The sequence below is a fragment of the Camelus ferus genome, chromosome 4 (genome assembly GCF_009834535.1).
Source record: "Camelus ferus isolate YT-003-E chromosome 4, BCGSAC_Cfer_1.0, whole genome shotgun sequence".
NCBI classification, from domain to species: domain Eukaryota; kingdom Metazoa; phylum Chordata; class Mammalia; order Artiodactyla; family Camelidae; genus Camelus; species Camelus ferus.
Window position 1 is genome coordinate 55,567,475 of NC_045699.1, and position 18,856 is coordinate 55,586,330.

Consider the following 18,856-nt stretch of genomic DNA (forward strand, 5'->3'; position numbering starts at 1 on the left):
CTTTAGGTATGTCGGCCTGAGAACAAATCCTCAGGCCGCTGAGACCCGAAACGCGTTCAAAGACATGCCGGAAGCGGCCGGGCGGCTGAAGCGTCCTGCTCCCCTAGCAACGGTCGCGAAGGAAGTGGTTGCCGCAGCCCCACGCGATGCGCCTGCGCGGAGGCGCAGCCTGCTGATGTGGAGCTGGGCGGGGCCGCCGAGCCGGGCGCGCCGCGGTGTGCGGGAGTGCGGGAGCGCGGCTCGGGTGGCGGAGCCGCGGCCGAGCCGGGATGGCGGCGCCGCTCGCCCCGCGCTGGGGAGCCGGGGCTGCCCGCCGGCGCTGGTTGGTGCTGCTGCCGCCCCTGCTGCTGGCGCTGCTGCTGGCGCGGCCCGCGGGGGCCCTGGTGGAGGGGCTCTACTGCGGCACGCGGGACTGCTACGAGGTGCTGGGCGTGAGCCGCACGGCGAGCAAGGCGGAGATCGCGCGGGCTTACCGCCAGCTGGCCCGGCGCTACCACCCCGACCGCTACCGGCCCGAGCCCCGGCGACGAGGGCCCCGGACGCACGCCGCAGAGCGCCGAGGAGGCTTTCCTGCTCGTGGCCACCGCCTACGAGACTCTCAAGGTGAGGCCTGGGGGCGTGGATGGGCTGCGAGGACCCTCCCGGGAAGCGCGTGGCGCGGCTCCTCCGGCCCTGGCCCGAGAAGCGAGGTTCCCCGTGATTCCCGCGCCGGGTGCGGCCCCCACCACCCCTAGGACGCTCGCACTTTCCCACGTAGCCCGTGGGAGAGCCCATTCGGGCCACTTACAGAGAGGGAACCCCATCGATCTTGGGGTCACAGCCAGCCCCTTCCTTTTTGTGACAGTCTTTGTTGTGCACAGGTTTGGGCTTCTTACGATTTAGTGAAAGCGTTTTAATAACGTGCAGCTCACACTTGGAAAGCAGGGTGATTATCATTAGCAGAATCTGTGATAGAACGCAGGGTTGGTCTCCAGTGACAGTGCGATCGCGCCAATTTGACATGACAGAATGGGGATGGTGTCAATTGTGACATTTAGCTTGGGTTTAAGCATATTAAAAAACAAAACAAAACACTAAGAACACCGGATGTTTGACTCTTGGCTCTGACACCCCTGTATGACCTTGGATGGTGACTTAATATGTCAGAGTACCTGTGTCTTCACATGCACAATTAAGGCCATGATACCTGCTCCCAGGGTTGTTATGAGGATTAAATGCTAAACGAGAAACCCCCCATATAGGACCTGCAAATAGGTGCTTAATGACTTGGGTTTCACGACTGAGAATTGCTAGTAGGAAATACTTTGTGAATATATGTGCGGTCATTTGACAAAGGTTTTATTGAGTTCTGTGGGGATGGGGAGATTTAGCCTGATCCTGTTTTCTTCTACTACTGCAGAAAATGGAACCACAAGAAATCACAAAGTATAAATCGTATTTGGTGGAAGTGCTCCTGCTTCAAGAGCCCCATCATGCTAATGGAACAGCAGCTGCAGTTGTAGAGTTTTTCCCTAGCATTTCTTTTTTTTTCTTTTTGAGATAGCGTTTTCCATGTCTGCTTTTAATGACTACTTTGGGCATACTATAATTTAACCATGGATTATTTTTCCAGGTTAGATTTCCAGAGCTGAAAATACTGAGTCAGGGAGTTAATGGCTCGTCATTCTTGCTTTCCAGAGCAGTTTGGATAAAATGGAGTTATAAAATTCACTAAGTTCTCACCAGCATTGGTGAGATTGTAATTTTTATTGGCAAGTAACTGAGGAATGGGAAAGTGCTGAGGCCAGAGAGCTTAGTTGCCTGTTACTTAGGATAAAGAGTAATTGAGGAAAGACTTCAGAAAAATGGGAAAGAACTTCTCCATCCAGGGAGCCCGGCATCTAAAGCTCCAACCTGGGTTTTTCTGCAGTGAGGAAAGACAGTAGTGCAGACAAGTAGCCAGAAGGCCTGCTGCTCCAAAGCCCCAGTGGCACATGAGGGAGCAGTGGGCCGGCGGGGAAGCAGCAGAGACACTGGCGACTGTTGCCTTATGCTGGGGTTGGAGATGGGTAGATTTGGCATGAAAATGGTGAGCACGATAGTAAGAACTTTGAAAACAAGTGCCAAGAGATAGAGGCAGTACAGAAAGTCTTTCCAGGGGGAACCCCAGGACTCTATTCTTGCCAGTTTCTCGAAGAGACAAATTCAGAGGCTGATCTAGTGGATCTGTAATGGTTGCCTCTAAAGGTTTCTGCAAGTTTAGCACTGATTTGTCAGCTAATAAAAAGCTCGATAAAATAAGCTGTCCACTCAAGAACACAGAACTTTGAGGCAGTTAAAAACTAGTATGTCTGGAGAAAGGAACACTCTTACTCTTGACTGGGACAGACTCGCGGTAGCTGCACATGCCTCCAGACAGGAAGCTGGAATTGGAGTTGCACTGATGGAGGAAGGAAAGACCGAGTTGTGTAGTTTCCCAGCCCCACTTAGTACTGCTCAAGAGAATGGAAGTCATCTGTGAGAGAAGAGGGGTATCGGAGTAGTTCAGATGCTCGAAAATCAGACCTGGCTGGGCTCTATGAAAAGTCCCACTTTAAATTTATAGTGATTGATATGGATTCCAATTCCATATGGAACACCTCCAGAAACTTGAAAAAAAAATTCATTGCAGATGCCCTCTCCTGGAATAAGGAAAAGGACTTGGACTTGCTGTGTGTGGAAGAAGCTATAAGAAACAAACAGGGTGGTCTGATTTTATTTCTGCCATAGTGGAGAATTGGGAGAAAGTTGCCAGAAGGTATCATTTCTGTCTAAGGCAAAGATCTGATACACTGGGGTCATCCCCTTGAGGCAACAGGGTTGTAACCACTGTTTTGCTTAGATTGTATCCGCGGCCTGGAAAGAGGCCTTGTGAGGGTTAAGCTGTCCATATGACTCTTACTACGAGTAGGTCAGACAGAATAGTGGGGAAGTTGATGAGTTCCAGTGGCTCTGGAAAAGGACGAGATGCAGAAGCCGGCTGGAGTTCTCACATAGCATCTCACAGAGGCAGCAACTGCAGACCTGGGACCACATTTCATTTCTGTTTGCTTATTTTGTTACACGCCATATCTTTCTCCGTGAAGAGTAACAGTGAACCCTGTGAGAGTCGAGCAGGGGGAGGGACCTGGGAAGACTGTCCTCCTTCACAGTCATGTTCAGTCATTGCTGGCGTATGGACGGAAAAGTTGATTCTATATTTGCTTTGTAGGATGTCCAGGTAGATTCCGTCTCTGGAATAGTTTATCAAACAGAAATTGTTTCTTTGGTGAAATCTGAAATAATATAGTTGTAAATTCACTGGAGTCAGGAGCCTTTTTTCTCCCCTCCTAATTTTTTGATAACCTTAATTTCTCTTATTCTTGGTCTATTCAAGTCTCTTAATGTTTTTAATATGTATGGTACAAGAAGCTATATTATATCCTTATTATAATCTTCCAATGGTATTCCATTGAAACTTCTCTAACAACCAGGCATCTCTGAATCACCAAAATGAGAACTGTATTTGTGGAAGATATAGTGGCTTTATGACTCTGAGTTTGTCTTGGTTAAATAAGTGCCTCTTTGAGAGGTTATTTTTAGGTGATGGTTGTTAAAAAAAAATGACGCTAACATGATTTAAATGCAATTGGTCAGACAAGGAGGTGCTATCACACTTGGTCATTGATTTCATCGCCACAACGATTCTACCTGTGAATAGAGAGACTGAGAAAAACCAGAAAAAGAAGGATGGGTAACAATGGAAGGCAGAGGCACGGCCAGATGCTTTTACTAAATCATGCTTAGGTCACGTCCTCAAATAACTTAAAATTCCAGATCTCAGCAGGACTTGAAACCATTATGACTTCACACACTGCTTTATATTTGTTTCATAACATGAATTAAGACAGGGAAATAGTATTTGTGTATTTGACCACTGGGGATTCAGGGAAGCTCGTGGACTTTGGAAGTGAAGTAAACGGACTCTCACTCGCTGTGTCAACAATGGATCTTTTTACGTGGCTATAGCACTTATCACACTGCGCTGCAAACACTGAGTAGCCCTTCTCCCCTCTCCACTAAACGGTGCTCCTCATTTTTGTGTGTATATCCGTGGTGGCACCTAGCACAGTGTCTGGCACATAGATAATGAATACTTGTGAAATGAAAACTGCTGTCTGGAGATAGAGTCATAGTGGATGGAAATCGAAAGTGGATTTCTGGCATTTTGACACTGTTAGGTGAAGCCTGCTTTGGCATTTTACTCCAAATTAATTGTAGCTTTAAAGAGTGGTACAGATGAAGTAGATTGGATGGGTATGAATGAAAAACTTCTGTATGAGAAAAAAAAATCGTACTTCTATTTTTAGGGAGAAATTATGTTCTGAGGGTTTTTAAGTGAGACCACTAATCATTTCTGAATATAGATAAGAACTGGATGAATTAGAAGCAGATGAGGGAAAGGATGCATTTAGACCAACTGTGATTGGTAGACAATGGAAAAACAGTAGAGTCTGACAGCATTTTGCAAGGTCACAAGAGAAGAAAAAGTCTTGGCGGTACTACTGGTGTGCAGGTTATCTGAGAAGTTGAGGGATGTGCAGCGATACGCTGCTCCAGCCTTGTGTTGGCAGGGAAGTCACAGAACATTTCAGTTTCTTTTATTAATCTGATTGCTGTGGCAGGGCTTTCGTCCTTAGGAATAATTTGGCAAAAAGGAGATTCTGAACAGCCTGTCCTGTAATGTTACTGTTCTCCCTTTGTATATTCTTAATCAACGCTTTCTCTAACTGGTACGGACGAAGGTGCCGGGGGAGGAGACCGTAACAGTGGAAAAGGCACAGTTCCTGCCTTTAAGCTTTAATGTAACAAGGAGACAGATACGTATTGTTCGGCTGCTGCTTATCTAAGTTATATAATAACGTGTAGATTACACTGCAGCACAAGAGGACACGATTGTATCTTCCTGGGGGGCTGGAGAAGAATGCACTCTTTGATCTGGATCTAGAACCGTCCCCACATTTGGCTGTGAAGGGGCATTTCGGGTAGAGAAGAAACTTGATCAAGAAAACGTGGAGCCACGAGCGTGCAAGGCTTGCTCCAGGAATGAGATGCAGGGTCCCCTTTTATTATGTTTTTCCCAGAGACTCTTTGTTTTGGGGGGAAAAAATGAACTGCACTTACTGGTACTGCTGTTTTCCTTTTCCAGCATCGATCCAGATTTTAGTCATTTATTCATTCATAATAATTTGAGTGTTCATAAAGCTAATAGAAATGATGTAAATTTCTGTTGCAGTTGTAATGCTGATAAACAGCCAAATTAAGTAAGCTTGATGGCAGATAGTTTTCATTTCAGATGCCACCTCTGATTGGTCAAGACTCTGTGAAACGCTTGTAAATTCGGGGGGGGGGGGCTTGTCCGGGTTCAGTTGAAAGGATGACATGGTAAACAGTTCTCCCATGGGCCCAGAAGAAGGGTGTGGCACCATATGTGCCGCATTCGCTGTTTCTGCTGTGAACCCGTGGGTGTCACTTATTTTTTCTCATCCCTGAATGTCACCTGTTACTCCTTACCTAAGGCCAAGGCTGATGACACACCAGCTGTGCCAATGCTCGTGCTGTGACCACCTGACACATGCTGTCGTTCACAGCCCGTCAGAGCCTCTGAGTAGCACAGAAACTACTGAGATGATATAATTCTACCCAGTAGCTGAGCACTTGACACTTCAATTTTGCTGATGCAGATCTGTCGTGCATGGACTGAACACTCTGAGATATTCACGGCACCAAGACCCTTACTGCATTTTTCATTGACTGTAGGGGATGTACTGTTTCCAGGTTAGAAGCCTGTCAGGTGCGTGGTAGGGAGAATGTCTGAGGAGACTGGAACATAGGTTAGGATCGCTCCTTTAAGCTGTGTTCAGGAATGTGAACTCCATGTATTGAATAGTTACTAGAGGTTTTAAAGTGGAGAAATAACACAATCTGATGTTTGTTTCAGAAAGTTCTGGGAACAGTATTGAGGATGGGTTGGGGAAGGCAGGAAGGTATTCTTGACTGAACTCATTTTATAGCCACCTTAGTCTTCTGGAATCTCATCATTCCTCTCCGGTAACCTGAGAATCTCTTGGTTCATTTCTCATTCCTTAATTTTTCTTCTTTTAAAGCTACAGTCACACTTTTTCTTTCTTCACTGCTGGCTCTCCTTACTTCCTCATCCCCCTTTCATTTAAACTGTAGTAGAGCGACATGTGCACCGGCACGTGTTCTGGAACGGTTCTTCCTGAGATGAACAGTGATGCTCTAAGCGTCAGGTCGGAGGGCCACTCTTCCTTTTGGAATTAATTGTGGTATTGATTCTGACCATGTAGTTCTTTAAGCTCTTCTCCCTTGATGCAGTTCTCTCCCCTTTCTCCTAGCTTCCCAGCCATTTCTTTCAGTCTGTATAGTCTTCCTTTCCTCTGGCTACAGCTTAAACATTGCTTTTCCTTAGAATTCTGTCCTTTGGGTATTCTTTTCTTTTAATTTTTTATTTTAAGCTCTTCCTGATGAAAGTCAACTACATCCTTGACAACCCTGAAATCTATGCATTCTCTAGGCTCATATTTTTCAGTCGTCTCTCATTTGCAGCACAAGTACCCAAAATTAAACATGAAACCCATCTTAGTATCTTTGTTAAAGCATAAATTTTAAAAGGGGATATAATTATGACTCTCATACAAATACAAAATGACCATATGTCAGATTTTATTTAACTCATTAATGAGGGAACTAGTAAGATATTAAAACTGGTGCAAAAGAGAAAAAGTGTTAACACACTTAACAGTCAAGACAAGGAGTGCTGAAGTGCCTGTAGGACCAGTCAGTGTGACAAGGCAGTTATCAGTTGCCTTCATCCCACTGGACACAATTTGTCTTTCTGTGAACAAGAATTATTTGCATCACTTCCAGTTTCCCACAAGTTACTTCTTTACAAAGTTAAATTAGACTTTTCAGAGACAAAAAGGCGCACCCCTTCCTACAGGAATAGCTAATCCCTGGGGCTCCAGGCATTGAAAAGATACCCGGTGATTTTTTTTCTCTCGCCTTTTCAAAATCTTCCACAGTTTTCCGCTGCATCTTTTCCAAATGTGCTGTCCTCTTTCTTTATTCTTAGAATAACATGGTCCACAGAGTAACTATAGTTAGAAGCACCACCGCCACGCTCAGCATGGTTGATTCTTGTACCCTTCAGTAAGTCCCATTTATGAATCCTCTCAGTCTGTTTTCCCTCTCTCCGTTCTTCACAACACTGTCAGAGTTATCGTCCAGAAATAGGCCCTTCTACTCAGTGCTATTATTCTCATACTTTAAAACATTTTATTGTTGAGTAGCAGAGGCAGTGACACACTGACACTTAGCATAGCAAATAAGGTCCCCACGGTTCTTGTCCAGACCTATCTTCTTGGGGCCACATTTACTACTCCTGTCTTCCTGAACTTCCCCAGTGCCTCAGTTTCCCTGAATCCATTCTGTTCACTGATGCTTCTGTACCTTAACACGTGCAGTTTTCCTCACCTGCAACAAATGTTACCGCACCTTACTGGCTCTTCCAGCTCCAGCCCTCATTTCATGTCTTCTGTGAATCCCATTACCAGTGGTCCCAGGCAGTGAGTCGGTCCTTAGCATGTCAAAGTGTGTTTTTCATGCTTGCTAGATTCTCCTTCCAGATGGGAGAGTTCTTGAGGCCAGCACCTTATTTTATTTGTCTTTTTATCCTCCTCTGTGTTCAGCACATGGCTTAATGCCCTGCATAGCTATTTGCTGAACCGAAAAGAACTGAGGGTTTTAGAAACTCAGGTAACCAGGTGGATGGTGATACTGTTAACTGAAACACAGAAACAGATTTGGGTCTTGAGTATGTTGAATGAGATATTTATGTTACGTTTAAAAAATGTTCAAGAGATGTCTGAAAATTGGATACAGGAAAAACAGATCTGAGTGTCACTGTACATAGTATATAAGTGATACTGCCAGTCATGGAAGTTGTGACCACATGCAGGCTGAGAAGAGAGGACATATGAGAAGACAGTTGCACAAGTGGCTGGTGGGCAGGGAACAGGAAAAGAAGTGAAACTCAGAGCAGTTAACTTTCTTTTTCTTTAGTAGGATGTGATGGCCTGGGAAAAAATTCAGGGGAACCGATGTTATTTTTTTAAAAGATCATTTGTGTGTTGTGTATTTCTCTTAAAAATAGGATTAATATATATATTTTTAAGAGTGAACAAACTATTACCACTTTTCCATATTTTATTGATTCTTGGCCATTACCATCCTAAATGGTTTCTATTATTAGTGTAATAGGAAATTTTTAATGTGAAAACTGGCTGCAATATCAGATTATTGCAATTCATGTTTATTGAGCTCAAACAATTCATTATTTCTTTCTAGGGCGAGAACATAATATATTTTTACCTCTGGGGAGGGGGGGAGGATCATTTGCATAAGAGAAGGAAGGATCCAGTGCTCTCTTTGCTTGTGGGTTTCCTCTTGTTCACTTTTGCTCTAGATATTGGTGGTTATGTTCCAGTCCTCCTGCATATGCCCAAGAGGATTGGGAGTGGAGTGGACACCAGCAGAAGCACCATTTTTTCCTGTAGAGATTAGAAACAAGGAGCTAAATGCCCTGCTTGTCAAGGCTCAGGACAGAGAGGAGGAAGAAACAAGTATAAAGGTTTTGGTTTTGGAAAGAAGTTGGAATCTCCTGACCCTGGGACCTTAAGATCCACAAAATTGCTGAAAGAAAAAGTCCTACCTTATTGAAAGGTAAGATATTACACTGTTTTAAGGTTTAAGCTATTTTAGCCACATGAGCATATTTTCATGAGCTGTGAAATCAAGCAGTCATCGCTTCTACCAGGCTGAAGTTTTTGTGACATAATCACGCATCCTGCCTTCCTGGTGAGATGGAGATCTGTGTGGCTGGAGAGGTGTTCACAGTGAGGGAGAGCCTTCACAAACTTTCGCTCAGTTCTGAAATGACATTCATTGAATGCCAGGCACTGTGCTAGGCCTTGGATATACAGAGATGAATGAATCTCCCTACCTGCCTTCCAGAAGTTCTCTTTCAAGGAGAAGAAAAAACTGATGATTACAATGTGATAAGTGCTATAATAAATAGGTCATAAGTGTAATAAGAGTGGTCTAACTCTGTCTACTAATGTTTACGTCCTAAAGGATTAATAGGAGCTCATGAGGTTGGAAGAAAGGGTTGGGCACATGAGTTAAAGAGAATCATATGTTCAGGCATAGATACAAAAGAGCATGCTGTGCTGGAAGAACACATCAAATTCCAGAAATTGCTATCTGAATGTCTGCTGTGGGCACAATGAGGGAGAGTGATAAGATGTTGCGAAGTAGGTAAGTTGGGGCCGGTCGCGGGGGCCTTGGTGCATGCCCGGGGAAGCCCTGGAGATAACAATTAAAACGCCTGTGAGGCTACTTCCCCAAAACGGGTAGGAGAGAAAATAAATATATGTGGTAAAATAAGAACGTGCCTGCAGCTCTCTGACTGGGTCCCTGCCTCTGTCTTTTTCTCTTTCGCTAACATTCCTGGTATCCTTTCTTCTTATTAGGTTGATTTGAAACCTGGTAGGTTACTAAAGGGTAGGAAATTGATCTAGACTGTTGAGAATTCCTAAGTTTTCAATTCGTGCCAGCCTTGAACACCTTGTAAAGTGTATTTCATGCCTCAGCCAAAAATCCATTTTCTTCATTCTAGAGAGAAAGCTGTAAACCCATTAATGAAGGACGACTTTGGCTGAATAAATGCTACAGGGAAGTGGCTGACTTTGTCTCTAATCATGACCAAAACAGGGTCATGAAATCATGGTGCCCCAAGAAAAGAAAACCACACTAAAGAAGTCACCCTTGACTCTGAAACTGTTGACAGGAGTGAGGGAGTCTGAAGACTCATCACAGGGGCCCCGAGTGGACCCACAGGCTCTGGCTGCAGCAGAGAGGCCAGACAGAAGGGACGTGTTTTGGAGCTGCTGGTGCTGGAGCATTCGTTGGCCATCCTGTTAGGGGGCTCTGTACTTGATGATGTCACAAATTAGGGACCAGTGAGAAGACGGTGACCGTGGGGGAGGCTCTGGGTGAAGTGCTGGAAGAGGGACATCTGCATTCCATGGGCTGTGACCTTCACTAAGAGGAGGGAATATCCCCCGGTCACTGACAGAGCAGTTTCAGAGCCGCTCACAGAGCCTGCCGTGCACTCCCCCAAGAGGAGCGCAGTCAGTCAGGCTGGCCGGAGGGCTCCGCAGACATGCTCAGGCTGCGGGATGGCAGGAATCTGATCTCGGTGGCAGTTAGTTTCAAAGTTATGTGTAATCTAGTTGGAGCAAGGAGAGGAATCATGTTTGAAGGAATACATTTCAAAAAGCCTCTGCGAAGATTGGGAGGCTGAGTTTAAAAGGCAACAGTTTCAGGCCAGAAGCAGAGCATACCTATAAAGTTAGCCTGGAAAGCAAAAAATGGACGGAGAATAGAAAAATACTCAAAGGATGTCTTGAAGTACTCAAAATGAGATACATCAAGGGATGTTACTGGCTTTAGTCTTCAGGGCTAGCTGTATACCTACAAGGTTTTACCTTCGGGTTAGCATCTGAGAATATGATGGCTTATAGGAGGGATGGTGGACTGACAGCTGAGGCGTGTGGCAGTTGCCGTAAGAAAATCTTTTCTGATAGAAGAGAACATACAAGTGAATCTGAAAACAATGTCAACCTGAGCTCAGCTTTCCTTATGTAACAGATGATTCTCATACTGGCTCTCCATAAAGTGCATGGAATATACTTTAAATGTATTTACATCTAATTAAACTAGATACCACTGCCTCTAGTTTCAAATTCTAGTCGGAGGTAAAAACTATTCTGAATGTATTGAATGTAAGAACTGTCACAGAGAATGTGCTCATTCAAGTTCAGAATTCGTAATAGAAAATACATGATTTTAATGGACTGGGAGGGTTTTGTCAATTAGCAAACTTTTCACTTTAAATCTAAGAAACTGCTTATTGGAAGAGTCAGGAGACCATGCACTGACCCCAGAGACCCCAGGCAGCAAAGCACTAAGTGGAGATCTTGAAAGGGTTTAGCTAATAATCTGCATCTTTATGAACAGTGGACAATTAATTCATCCTAGAAAGAAATCCTCTAGGTTAAAAAAAGATTTTTGTTTTCATGATGGTTTCTGTTGTACTCACTTATAGAAAGTAAAGAATTTGTTATGGTTTTAGACTTCAACAGTTTTTGGAAACAAGACAAGTTGAAAAAAAAAAAAGAGAATATCATAACCTAGTTTAATAGCTTTTCAACCTATGTAGCTCAATAAAAGACTGGTATTTATACCTGTTAGAGTCTGAATAAAATTAGAGGAGGTTTTAAGAAATGTTTTATTTGTGAACATTTGAGCAACATTTCAAAATGCTATAATTTTTTCAACATGTTTGCATGATTAAGAAAGACCTATATATTACCTTATTTATGAACTGGGCTGTGACGGCGTGTTATAATAGTAAAGCACTGCATATTTTTAACATGTTTTTGTATAATGTCATTTGATATTCAAAACAACCCTGTAAAATTAGTAGGGCAGCTATTAATATCTCTGTTTTACAAGTGAAGAAGAGTGAGGCTCAGAGAGGCTAAACACTTTGCCTGATATCACAAAGCTAGACTTTGACGATTAGACTACCTTGGTGTCTCAGTGTTGCCTTGAGATGAGCATAATTCAGTTTTGAGGGCACAGATTGGTTTTGTCTACTTTTTGTCGTCTTAATTGTTGCTTTCAAAAATAAACTTTCTATACAAGGTTGGGAAATGAACAGAGATAAACATTTTGTTCTATAAACAGTCATTGAGAGTAGGCGTCAACACGCTCTTAAGTTACGAGAACAAGATGACATCCTCATTAGCACCCCAGCACTGGCTAAAAAGGCATGGTTCATTGCTGTTAAAGTGTTTTTTATTTTTCCGGGAGGACCAATAATACTTAAGAATTCGAGGACATTTTTTCATTATGCTTTACACCTAACATTAAAGTTCTGGAAACAAATTTATGTGTGCCTTTGAGGAGTTATGGGAAATTCTTCGATTCCAGTTCCTTTACTCAGATTGATTACATAATTCTAAAATTCTAGATATGACTTAACAGATTATTAACTGTTTATAGCCATTTTATGAACTATCCTATGAAATGGGGTATTTTGTCATTTTACAGGATGAAGAAACTCGAAAAGATTATGACTACATGCTGGACCACCCGGAGGAGTACTACAGCCATTACTACCACTACTACAGCCGGCGCCTGGCCCCCAAAGTGGACGTCAGGGTTGTGATTTTGGTCAGTGTGTGCGCCATTTCAGTGTTCCAGGTGTGTACTGATGGACGTTATCTACGTGCATGTGCCGGAGAGCACACTGCCTACTGCTGGTCACTAAACCTGAACTAGAAGTGCCTTTTTGTAGAATTTTGCTGCCAGTTGAGATTAATTTTTTACATTAGAAAAATATTCATTTATTTAGCCAATTGATAGCATTGGAACCTTTGTCGGCAGGAAATCTAAGAAATTGATCACGAATGTCATTAGGACCAAAACCAAACACCCCCGATCTTTTTTTCATTGCCCTGTCTGGGGTATTCTCCATGTAACAGCCAGAGTGAATGTCACCTAGAGCGTATCATTTACAGGCGACCCTTGAACAATGTGGGTTTGAACTGCACGGATCTGCTTACACGTGGGTTCTTTTCAGCAAATGTGGGACTGTGCAGTAGTTAACACAAAATACAAGGATAGCTGAATCTGAGGATAGGGAAGAACCACTATGTGGAGGGCCAGCTGTAAGTTACACTCAGATTTGGCGGAGGGTGGGCGCCTCCGCATTGTTCAAGGATCAGCTGTACTTTAGTAGGGCTTTTCAGTGATTTCCCATTACACTTGGGGAAAAATCCAGACTCCTTAACAGAGCCTGACAAGTCGTGGCACCCAGCCACCAACTGCCAGGAGCGTAGCACTTGCCTTCGTAACAAACAGAATGTCTCACGCACTTCCCTGTAGCTCATCGCACCCCTGCTCAGGCTGAAAACCACTGAAATGGATGAAAAGTGCTATGGTAACTTTTTATATTGTCTTAAAATATCACAAAAATATAAGTTCAGCCTGAAATGGGTTTTCCCCACTGTTATTCCTAACCTAGTCACACGCATCATATCCTCCTCTAGAGTTTAAAAAAAAAAAAAAGTGGCCAGAATGAAGCAATTTGCTAGTTTGAAAATTACTTCTCCAGTTTAATTCCCAGAAATGAAATTCTGTTTATATGACAAAAGAATTCCTATTGAAAACTAAGCTATATGTTTTATTTAAAAAAAAAGGGGGGGGGAGATTAGGGTTTTTTTTTTTTTTTTAATTTACTTATTTTTTTTTTAATGGAGGTACTGGGGATTGAACCTGGGACCTCATGTATGCTAAGCACTCACTCTGCCACTGAGCTACACCCTCCTCCGAGGCTGTACATATTAAATGTATCAGCTTTTGTAGTACTACTTTTGAACAGGGAGAGGAAGGGCATTTTACTTTTCTGTTTTGGATAATGTAATAACCTAGTCAGTTTTTTTCTTGCTGTTCCTAATGGATTTTGCTAGCGCAGCATTTCAGGTTATTAGTGGTTTTGCTGCTGTATTTATTCTGTACAACAGCAGCTGAAATATGTGGCGATACTCTGAGGAGCAGGACTTTTTCTCACAATAAAACCCTTTGTGGCTGAATATATTTATGAAGCAAGTTAATGTTTTCCTGTCCAGATAAGTAAAGAGTTCAACCATATTTGAATCTTTCAGTTCAGAATATGATGAGCATTACTATGGTATGTGTAGATGGTTTAGGAAAGAGATGAATTTAGTTGTCTTAGTCTATATCCTGTGATTTTTTTAAAAAATAAATTCCTGACCAGCTAGTTTTGCCATTAAACTCTTCTTCCAGTAAGTAGATTGCAATCTTTAAAAAAAAGAAGAAACTTCTTAATTGTGATCTCAGAAAGAGCCAAATGGTAAAGAGGTGAAATCAGCAGGTGTGGTGTGATCCCACTGATCCCTCCTTGGATCCCGGGCGTCTCTGGTCTGAGTCAGTGGCTTTCTGGCTCAGCTCAGGGCTTACCCGACCTGCCCGTCCTGGGGCTCTTATGTCCACGTGGGCATCATTCAACTGTATCTTTAACTTACAGAGTAAGATTTCTGAGGTCCTTGTTTTTCATCAGAATGGGTTTGGGGTGGGGGCAGGATTGTGTTCACCAAGATGAATTTTGGTGATAAAAATGACCCGTTTTTCTTTGTTAAATATTCCAGTTTTTCAGCTGGTGGAATAGCTACGACAAGGCAATCAGCTACCTGGCCACGGTGCCCAAGTACCGCATCCAGGCCATGGAGATTGCCAAGCAGCAGGGACTGCTCAGAAAAGCCAAAGAGAAGGGCAGAAACAAGAAGTCCAAAGAGGAGATTCGTGACGAGGAGGAGAGCATCATAAAGAACATCATAAAGAGTAAAATCGACATAAAGGGAGGCTACCAGAAGCCCCAGATATGTGACCTTCTCCTCTTCCAAATTCTCTTAGCTCCTTTCCACCTGTGCTCATACATAGTCTGGTATTGCCGGTGGGTCTATAATTTTAACATCAAAGGCAAAGAATACGGGGAAGAAGAAAGACTGTATATCATCCGTAAATCTATGAAGATGTCAAAGTCTCAGTTTGATAGTCTAGAAGATCATCAGAAAGAAACTTTTCTTAAACGGGAGCTTTGGATAAAGGAGAACTATGAGGTGAGTAGTAGCCGTCACAACTCTGCTGGGGTTTTACTGGCATCTTCCCTGCCAGGTTAAAGCCAGGTGTGTGACAAGGGGTCAGAGAAGTGTGCTCAAGTAATAAACATCTTATTTTTATTGAGAGTATGACTTTACTTATAGTGGAACAGTGGTTTTTAACCTGTAGTTTGTCTTTTAAAAAATGAACTTCAAATACTGTATTAATGCTAAAAATTTTAAGAATGGTCTAATTTGTTGTGCTAAGCTGCAGTGAGATGATACGTATGTTTGCAGGGGTGTCATAACTTTTATGTTAATTGCAGCATCCAAACTTTGGTCTTCTCACAATTTTCTGCCAGTCATGTTTTGTTTTTTAAATTCTGTGGTTCTTAAGAATTCTGAGAGATACATGTATCTTATTTTCAATTTCATAGACATTTCTCTTTATAAGTGGTGTCCGAAATAGATTTTACTGAAAGTAAAGTTTAATCTGAACTTAAGTAACTTAACTTACTATGAATTGCCAGGATGGTTTGGCAAGTAGCTATATTCAGCCTGCTTATAAAGACATAAAAGTGGACGGTAACGTGGTAGCTCCTAAATTACTTGAGAAGTTTTCACTTTTAAGTAGTTTAAGCGGCCCGCTCTACAGTAAACTGTGTCTGTCATAGAGCGCTATCCTGGGCTGATACCATGTTATTACGTGAGGTCGTCTTAGTTATTACTTCCTCAAATTTGGAAGTGAAATAATTTCTTTCTAAAATTTCATGCAGCTATCAAATTGGTTATGAAAAGCTTGTCCATTTAGCTTCAGCTGACATCCCCTAATGGTTACAGAAATGAAAGATGTTCTTTGTTCTTAACCTTTGTGGTTTATTTAATCATCTTTGGTAACTTTAAAAATATTTTGAAAAACCAATAATTATCTTTGAAGATAAAAGTAGTTGTAAGTTCAGTTTGGAGATAAATGTATCTATAAGGTCACTTTGTTCTTTGGTTAGGATCAACAAAGACTGAAAGGCATCAGTTAAATTTAGAGTATCATGTTAAAAAAATAAAGTGTTGATTCTTTAGTACTGGGCAATTTGTTGTAAGAGGAAATGTTTAAACACTTTAAACTCAGCTTATATATGATTTCAAGAGGGAGGCGAATGTTTTCTGGGTGACAGAAATCAGTGAAAAAATTACTAGTCCTTGTACAAGTTGTTCTTTTTTGTTTAACACTGAATGTTGAAGTGCTTAATTTCTTAGTGTTTTTAGGTGCATGGTCTTCAGGAGACAAACCAATACATTCGTTGGAAACTTTTACCTAAAGTTACGTTTGAAAAATGTAGACGTGCCGTAAAGCTAATGACAAATGTTTCTCTCTGGATTGTAAAGTCAGTTTGTGTTATTTATATTTATAGGTCTACAAACAAGAACAAGAAGAAGAACTAAAGAAAAAACTGGCAAATGACCCTAGATGGAAGAGATACAGGAGGTGGATGAAGAACGAAGGGCCTGGACGGCTGACGTTTGTGGATGACTGAAGACTGCTGGAACGCTACTGTGCCAAACCTCAATTGTGACGTTATTTTCATAACTGAATTATTCTAGCAATGTATCGGCTGCTCTTTAGCAGTAACTAAAATTCCTCAAATATCTGATTAAACAGAATAATGTAGAAATGTAAACCTTCCCTTAAACCTTTATACCTAAGACATTTATGATTGTTCGATTTTTATAATCAATTTGTGGATTTTGTTAAAAGATTTGACATGGAGATTTATTAGTTGCCATTTAAAAATTTTATATGTTTAGCTAAAAAATTTGACATGCAAATTTATTAGATACCATTTAAAATTTTTACGTGTTAAGTGTTTATTCTTCAAAAGTGTTTCCTTATTCTTTGTTACAGTGCTACATTTTTCTGCTTTCATGGCCTCTAATGCTTTCACAAAACATAAAAAATTGTAACAGCATTTAATTACATTAGTGAGAGTGTCTTTCTAGACACAAATTTCTTCAGCAAAACGATTCAAGTATCATGTCACCTTTATGACGGTCATTATAGGATTGAAATATGTTCCAAATATCTCTCTAGGAGAGTCTTCTGCCAGACTGTCTTTCTAATATCTCCCCCCAGTCATAATATTCTTAATAAGATCAGCAACTCTCCAGGAGAGTGAATCTACCTTCATATCCTTGTAGGATGATCTTGATTGCAGTCATTATAGGACTATAACTGTATTCGCAAACCTCTCTCCAGAAGGGACCTTGCAAAAAAGGTCTTTTGTACCACAATACTGCTTTTTAACCTCCCTTCAATTAAAATATGACAGAGCAGAGAGGTTCATATATTATGAAGTCCTTGAGTGGTGAAAAATCCATTGTATGTGAGCCCATTTACACGCATTTAAACCAGAATGAGGTGCGTGGCTGTGTGCTGTTCTGTCCAACAATGAAATATAAATGTTTTATACACGTGGAAGGGAAAGTAATGCACACCTCATCTGACCGAATCGAGTACAATACCGCTGCAAAGTATCGGAACACATTCTTGGTAGTGAATCAATACTCCTGTTAAAAGATTTATCCCAGTCCATCATATTAATAAAATGGTTGCAATGTATCACAAGCTTGTTGGTATGACATTTAAAGTCAAAGATTAACCTATTGCTTTTGAATTATATAATTTTAAGAGATTAGTATAACGTAATAGATACGTAGTCTGTTTCTACTCAGAGCAAACTAGTTCTTTCAAGAGTCAGACCAAAAATGTGATGCATACAGAGAGGCTGGAGGGAAGAGTACCATCCTTGCTAACATAGCAACAGACCCGAGGCGGGTTATTTGATCTGTGAGTGATGGCCTCAGTTACTTCATTAGACAATTAGAGGAGTTTGACCAGATTATCACTCAGGCCCTTTTGCAGCTCTAGAATTGTGAAATGATATAACATTTATATTTTTGTAAACTTTAGATGAAAGTGTTTTATGCATCCATCCTTTTTTTGGAGGGTGCAGAAGTTACAGAGCTAAATTATAGGGAGCTATGTTTTAAGCCTCAAACGCCCAACTCTTAACCAGAGATAAATGCCTTTGCTAGGTGCTGTGGTCGCTACAGTCAGCAGTCCCTGTCTCAGTGAGTGCGTTATCACACATTTAACACACAGCAGTATGTACCATCTAAGAACAGACGTACGTACCATTTGTTATGATGACCAGAAAGAAGTGTAGACCCTTGCCCCTCTTAAAATTTCAAATAGATTTATGATTAACTGTATTTCTAACCTAGTGATAAGGAAAAATAAGAGGACTGGATATGTTAGCATCATAAAGTTTGGGTGATAAAAACACTGTATCTTTGGATATTATTTTGCATGTATGCTAGAGTGCTGTATTTCCTTCTGTCTTTATATAGAACTCTCATTTCTGGAATTGCTCCTGGCAGCCTGCTGACTTGGTAAAAGTTTGGTCGGGCTCTTGGAATCGTGGTCATGGCATGGGTGAGATGAGTGGACTCTCCTTAATGGAAGGACAGTGACTCTTCCCTTCCTTCAACAAAGTGGCTTATGCTTCAGAATCCTGGAGCAAAGGGAGGGCAGTTAGTCATCACAGTGTCATTCAAGTATTCTGGGTATTTTTACTGTCTCCTTGCGCTGCCCATCCCCCACAAAAAACCAAAAGCTCCATGTTAGAAACATCTGGAGAAGAATCCTGGGTAGAGGGTCCCAGAACCCCACTAGTTAGAACATTTTTCTTGTGCTTCATTTTAGGACTATCACCATTTCCTTTTTGCGTGGTATTCGGGGGTTTATAGAGCATAGCTGCTCATTGCTTTCTATTTATTATCACTTCATATGAGTGAGGTCAGTGCTAAAATTACTCTTAGGACAATATTCATGTCAGATATCCTCATTGCAGATTCCACTACTGACTCTTCCCTCACTGGTCTTATTTCCTTATGAATTCTCCAAGTGCTACAAATCGCAGGTTGTAGTTTCATAGCACATCTGTCAGCGTGGGCCATGCCTAGAATTTTAA

At 41.8% G+C, this 18,856-nt stretch overlaps 1 protein-coding gene across 1 annotated transcript; it reads left to right on the top strand.

Moving 5' to 3' along the window:
* The first annotated feature begins 177 nt into the window (after positions 1 to 177).
* LOC102523047 (dnaJ homolog subfamily C member 25) lies at positions 178 to 18,168 on the top strand. Its single transcript, XM_032478177.1, is given in 5 exon segments — positions 178 to 518; positions 520 to 603; positions 12,259 to 12,411; positions 14,379 to 14,849; positions 16,238 to 18,168. Coding segments are annotated over 5 exon segments (1,080 nt in total). The 5' UTR covers positions 178 to 269; the 3' UTR covers positions 16,361 to 18,168.
* Positions 18,169 to 18,856: the final 688 nt, after the last annotated feature.